General features: G+C 42.7%; 1 protein-coding gene across 1 annotated transcript; it reads left to right on the top strand.

The window, feature by feature from the left end:
• The first annotated feature begins 1,704 nt into the window (after positions 1-1,704).
• MRPL53 (mitochondrial ribosomal protein L53) lies at positions 1,705-5,345 on the top strand. Its single transcript, XM_010575852.1, has 3 exons — positions 1,705-1,808; positions 3,340-3,452; positions 5,180-5,345. Exons 1-3 carry the CDS (start codon positions 1,720-1,722, stop codon positions 5,305-5,307), a joined length of 330 nt encoding a protein of 109 aa, XP_010574154.1. The 5' UTR covers positions 1,705-1,719; the 3' UTR covers positions 5,308-5,345.
• Positions 5,346-5,808: the final 463 nt, after the last annotated feature.

The raw sequence follows: 5,808 nt of genomic DNA, 5'->3' as shown, positions 1-5,808 counted from the left end.
CATTTAATTGTGTAATATAAGTTAAACACTCTTCATGAAATTACTATCAAAATGCAGTAAGAGCAAATATAAAACTGTTTTTGCCATGCATATTTTTAAGTCAGTAAGTGCCATGGTACCAACAGTGTGGACAATGGAGCCCTCAGAAAAATCAGTGACCATTCTTTCTTCCTCAGTCCTTTGCTGATGTTATTCCTTCAGTGCTGTCATAGAAGCTAATGGAAATTTTGCTACAGATTTTACACGGAATACATGAAGCTCTTTGTGTTATAATGAAGAAAGAGATGTTGTAATTTTGTAAGTTACTTTTGCCTTCTAAATGTAAAATACTCTATTTACCTGGTCCTGTGTCTGATCCTATTAAATAGGAAAAATTCCTATTTAAATCAGCCATTTATTGGTTACAGTGGAGTCTTTCAAAAGATATCTCACAGAAATGTATTTTTTCCCATAAGGGAAGACTATGATATATTAAAAAAACAGAATAAAAACATTAAATGTTAAAACTATAATGACTCCGCTGTGTTTAGTTTTGCTACTTACTATCTGTTGGCTAAATCTCAGCGAAGAGGATGATTTTCCCCAATGACTATGTGATTTTTTAAAAAAAAGGACTTCCAATAAACAAAGATAAGCTTCTAAAAATAGGCTACCCATCACAAGGGATGCTAGGTATTTAATGCAGTTCCTGTAGATCCGAAGGATGGGTCTGTATCGAATATTCCATAGAAGTTCACATCTGTTTAAATGCTATTGCTACCGGGTTTATTCCATCTCACCCCTAGCCCTCACCAAGACCTCGGTGCTGCTGAGCAGAACAAAGTCCCGAGACCGCTGCAGCAATTTATCAGGGAGGTTTCTGCCATCTACTGGAAAACACACAGCCGACACCAACCGCACCAGCATCCAAAAACCTTTGTTTAAAGAGCGGGTGTGCAACGGCTGTATCTGACCCGTCAGAAAGAAAAAAAAAAAAAAGTATTCACGTCAGTAGCGTTCCCTCTTACAGGTCTCTCTTCTGCTTGATATATTGCGAAATATTGCCTCTCATTTATCCTTAGCCTTATCAGCTGCTCCTTATTAAGCCTCATTAATATCCTTGTCTATTCAATTGTATTAAATAAACTACTTCTGGAAGTCATCAAAAGCTGTGACGTCACAGGGACAGATTTAACGTAACGAAAACAAACGCAGCCTTGCTGCTTAAGTTTACGGATACTATATAGTGCCGCTTCCAGTAGCGTTACCCCGCGCCCGCTGCCGCCTGCGTGCAAGCCTTAACGGCACACGGGCCTGCTCCTTCGGCTGCCCATCCCAGAGGAAGTCTTTTACGTCAGTTTTATGTCAGAAGTGTGCCTTCCCCCCCCCCCCCACTCTTCCTACCGTGTTACCGAGCCAGGGGAGGAGCCAGGACAGGTTGGTCCCTCTCCCTCCCTCCCTCAGCCACAAACGAACCCGGCCCGAGCGCCTGGCGTTGCCACTTGAGGCTCGTAGGGCAGGCGGCCGGCACCCCGCCAAGCGCGGGGCACCCAGGGCCGCAGGCCCCACGCAGCTGTGCCCGCCGCCTGCCGCCCTCACGTCGGGAGAGGACCCCGGGGGGAGGCCGCCGCGGACTACATTTCCCAGGTGACTGCGGGGCGGACGGCACGCCCGCCTCCGTTTCCCGCCTCTGCGAGGGGGCTGCTGGGAGTTGTAGTGGGGGGGAAGGACAGAAAGAAGATGGCGTCCAAGATACGGGTCGTGCTGCGGCCGGTGAAGAGTATCGTGGTCCGCTTTTGCCCCTTCGAGTCCAACGTGGAGAGCACGAGGTGAGGGGGCTGCGGGGGCAGCGCCGGCCCCGGCCCCGGCCCCGGCCGCGGCATGCTCTGGCCTTCGGACCCGCGCCCGGCGGGGAGGCCTTGTCCGCCTCCCCTGTCTGTAAACCACCCAGCGCCCTTCCCGCGCCCGGGGCGTGGGTTCTGTACGTTTCACGGCAGGTGTGAGGGCTGGACTTTTTGCCCTTAATTTTACTTATTTGGTGGTGGGGCGAGTAGAGGCTGGGGTTATGTGCGCCCACGGTGCGGCCGGTGCCCCAGGCCCTGCCGCAGAGCCCAGGCACGTCGAGGGGCACAGGCCTGCGCCCCTCCGCCCGTGGAAGCGTGGCAGGTTCCCGAAGAGCAGGGAGAGCGGCCGCCCCAGCCGGCTGCTGCCCAGGTCGCAGCAGTGGCAGAACCAAAACGAAGCCGTTGAAACGGCTGTCACTGCAGTGCCCTGTCACTTGCTGTCACTGTAGCCAGCAAAAGAAAATTACCTGGGAGCAAATCGTGAGGGAAGTGGCAGCATCTGTTGTTCCCTCTCTGGAGAAGAAACTCTTTTTCCCAGACTTCTGCATCTGCCGTACTGTAACTTTCATCGTCTTGGTCTTTGAAGGCTTGCATTTATCGGTGCTTCGTAGCATAATCTAGGCAGGACCTTCACATTTCAGAATGAGAAGACACCACATTTGTCGTAAGGGCTCTGTTTCTGGCAGATGTTACCAGGATGCACACAGCATTCATTCTGTGCTGATTTTAGGAGGATCTCTGTGCCTAAGTGTAGACCCTTGCACAGAGGCATGTGCATTTAGCTTTACCAAACTACCCAGGGAGATGCCCCTCTGAGTTCCTGAGCCTGTAGGTGAGGGTCTATAATCACTAGTCCAAATGCTGGTAATGGGAGAGAGAGGGGGCAACAGCTGCTGCTCTATCTTGGTAATTAACTGTTGGAGAAATCTAAGTAATTATGGTTCTCGAGTGATGTAAGTTCTGCACCAAACAATTGTAAAATGTCATTTTGCAATAGCTTTACAGATAAATCTACTTTTGAAATCAACTTAGTAACACAACTTAACTTAGAATGTCTTTAAGCTGCCAGCATGTCAAATGGCTATCATGCATTTCAGAAATCTACAGGAGACCGATGATGTTAAATAAGTAAATAAATGCTGTCTCAAACCCAGATAATAAAACATTGGCAAGCAACCAGTGTATAAGGAAAAATAGAAATTACTTTGCTGATGGTTTTGGTTTTTAAATTATTTTTACTAACCCAGCTGAGAGAAACACAGAAAGTGCATGCACTGAATTTTTGCAAAATTCTTCGGTATGCTTTTTACATGTTAGCATGTAAGGACTATCCATTTGGATTTTTGAGAGTGATTATGCCATAAGAAGTACCTGTCTGAAATTATTAAATACAATTCCTATTTTGTTTATACTTTTATTGCCCATCAATATCAATATATTCAAATTAGTTTTAGAAATATACTTACTGTAATTTCTATCTGCAAGATACTTAATATATTTTCAAATATATTTTCAGAAAATTTCTTGGATGTATAAACCATAAAAAAATCCAGGCCACCAATAGAAACTGTGAAGTGACTGCTGATGTAAGACATGATGGGTCTGAACCGCTTGTAGATGTTATGTTTGGTAAGGAGCTCGTTTTTAATCTTGACAAAAAAAAGAGACCTTTTGTGTTTGTGTTGTTACGATGTTATTGTCTTCTCTATGATTTTTTTTTTTTTTACTGTGATTACTTTTTTTTGGTTCTGGTCCATAGCTAGAGGCGGTGCAGCTGGGAGGAAAAAAGGAAGAGGGAGTCACTAAAAGTCTCATGTCTAGATAAATGTGTATATATGTCTTTGTACTACAGTTAGATCTGGTGGATCTTAGATCAAAGAACTGACTTAACTTTAGGGTTGAGTCTACTTTTGTAGTGGCATACTTGTGTGATGTTGCAGTCAGGTACAATTCCAGGGAAGTAAGTGTAGCTCTGTTTTGATGTAAGAATCTGTTCACTTTCTGTATTTTTTTTAATCTTATCTGTGGTGGAGGCATCTCAGTCTTGAGAACAGAAAAGCTGAGTACCTTTAGTTGCGTATGCAATCAAGTAACTTACTATGCAGTTTGAAGGAACTGCTCATATGGATAAGACCATACATGTGCAGATGGACTTGCAGAATGAGGTCAACTGATGTACAACAAATTTCTTGGTTTCCTTTGAGGGTATAGTGAGCAGGCAGGGAATTGATGGTGGAAATTTCATCAGTTCTGGAGGCGGCCCAGATTCTAGGCTGTGAACAGATGGCTGTAATCTGCTTTTGTCCTTTTCTCTGGCTGCATCTTCTTTCCTGCTGTGCTGTAATGGACCAATATGTCATGTAGCCCATTAAAGTTTTCATTATTATTGATTCCTGCTACCCCCTTTTCTTTAAACTTCCATATATTTAGTGAATTGGTAGAAATGTCAAGACTGTTGAACATACTTCATTTTGCTTAGGAAAGTCTAGTTATTTTCAGTGTTGACATTGACTGTTTCTCCCTCCTCCATGCCTCTGTCTTTCCCTTCCTTGTCTCTAACTGTGATGTATTAAGACTTAAGCAGTAAAGCTTAATGTTTTTCACAGCATAAAACCAAACCAATTTATTTCACTAATGCCAAGACCTACAGTGCTGAACTCTTCGTTTCCTAAGAGCTGATTATTTTCTAAGTGAAGGGTTTGCAGCCCTTGTAGTTGGCAAACGTGGGGCTGGAACTTGGATGCCATGCATGGTATTGCATTATATGGGTTTGAGTATGGCTTTTGTATTTGCAAATCTTGCAAAAATAAATAATAAACTTAGGTACAATATTTAACTTCTACTGCCTCCTCCCTGTTTTAAAATAATCATTCAGAATTTTAGAAATCCTAGTGCTCTCTATTTTTTTTACATTCTAACCACCAGATTGTGTAAACCAATTCATTGTTTTGGCTAAAGAAGCAAGTTAAACGGACCATAGACAACATGCTGCTAAAATGCTGAGCCATGTGTGGAAATTATGCCTTCCAGTGCCTTCTGTGCCTTCTGTTAGATGACTTTGACGGCATAGTATGAGTCATTCTCATCCAATATGTGTTCTTACTATAGGTATACCTAGACAAATGTTTCAGATTTTTCAATAATGCAATACAGAAATGAAAATTACATGCGTACTGTGTGCAGTTTAATGTATTTGTTTGGTGGTGGTGCGTAATCAGATTCCTTGGTAAGTGGAGTACTTTCTAATCAGACAAGATGAACAGTGTATTTGGATTTATATATACAAAAGATAACCACACACTAAAGTAACTGTGACTTAGCCTTTCTGACATCTTAAAATTTTTTCCCCTTTACAGTTGATGGAGACCGATTGATAATGAAGGGAGCCAACTTGACGACAATAGAAATGTTAACAGCATTGGGGTCCAGATGTAATGCAAAAGATCTTAAGGAAGAACAGAAAAGCAAGAAGAAGAGTCCCTGAAGAACAGTAAAACAACTGTGTTTGCATTAACATATGTTCAGAACAGCAGGCTGCACAGAAGGCTTTTCTCCTATGCAACAAAGTCTGAAAGAGAGAGATGGCCAAAACACTGACCAGTTTAACATGCAGAAGAATGAACCATTTAAATGTTCCCTGTCTTCACCTGAAGGAAAACATAGTGGATCAACAAATCTTCTAACACTAGTGGGTCAGAGTGGCTTAGGATGCAGGAATGCGTCTTCTAAGCAGCTGCCTCTCAGTCATCTGCATGTTGGACTATTATCACATGTACTTGCATATAAATGTGAATAATACACATTAGCTATTAAATTAATATTACAGTGAAGACAGATCTCTTTGGACATTATTTCCTACAAAATTTCTATACAGTGGAATGCAAAATATTATTAGAGTGGTTATTATTTTTTAAAAGTATTAAATACAAAAATTTGAAGAAAACTTTGAAAGTATTCATCATTGACTTATCTGAGGGACAGGAAG

This window comes from Haliaeetus leucocephalus, unplaced genomic scaffold, assembly GCF_000737465.1.
Source record: "Haliaeetus leucocephalus isolate CR32 unplaced genomic scaffold, Haliaeetus_leucocephalus-4.0 Scaffold506, whole genome shotgun sequence".
In the NCBI taxonomy this organism is placed as follows: Eukaryota; Metazoa; Chordata; class Aves; order Accipitriformes; family Accipitridae; genus Haliaeetus; species Haliaeetus leucocephalus.
Note: the sequence above shows the minus strand (reverse complement) of the source record. Positions and strands in the feature narration are given on the sequence as shown.

Coding starts and splice junctions, on each gene's coding strand:
- MRPL53 (XM_010575852.1), top strand. CDS start 1,720: ATGGCGTCCAAGATACGGGTCGTGCTGCGGCCGGTGAAGAGTATCGTG. Junction 1,809..3,339: donor TCCAACGTGGAGAGCACGAG/GTGAGGGGGCTG, acceptor ATATATTTTCAG/AAAATTTCTTGGATGTATAA. Junction 3,453..5,179: donor GCTTGTAGATGTTATGTTTG/GTAAGGAGCTCG, acceptor TCCCCTTTACAG/TTGATGGAGACCGATTGATA.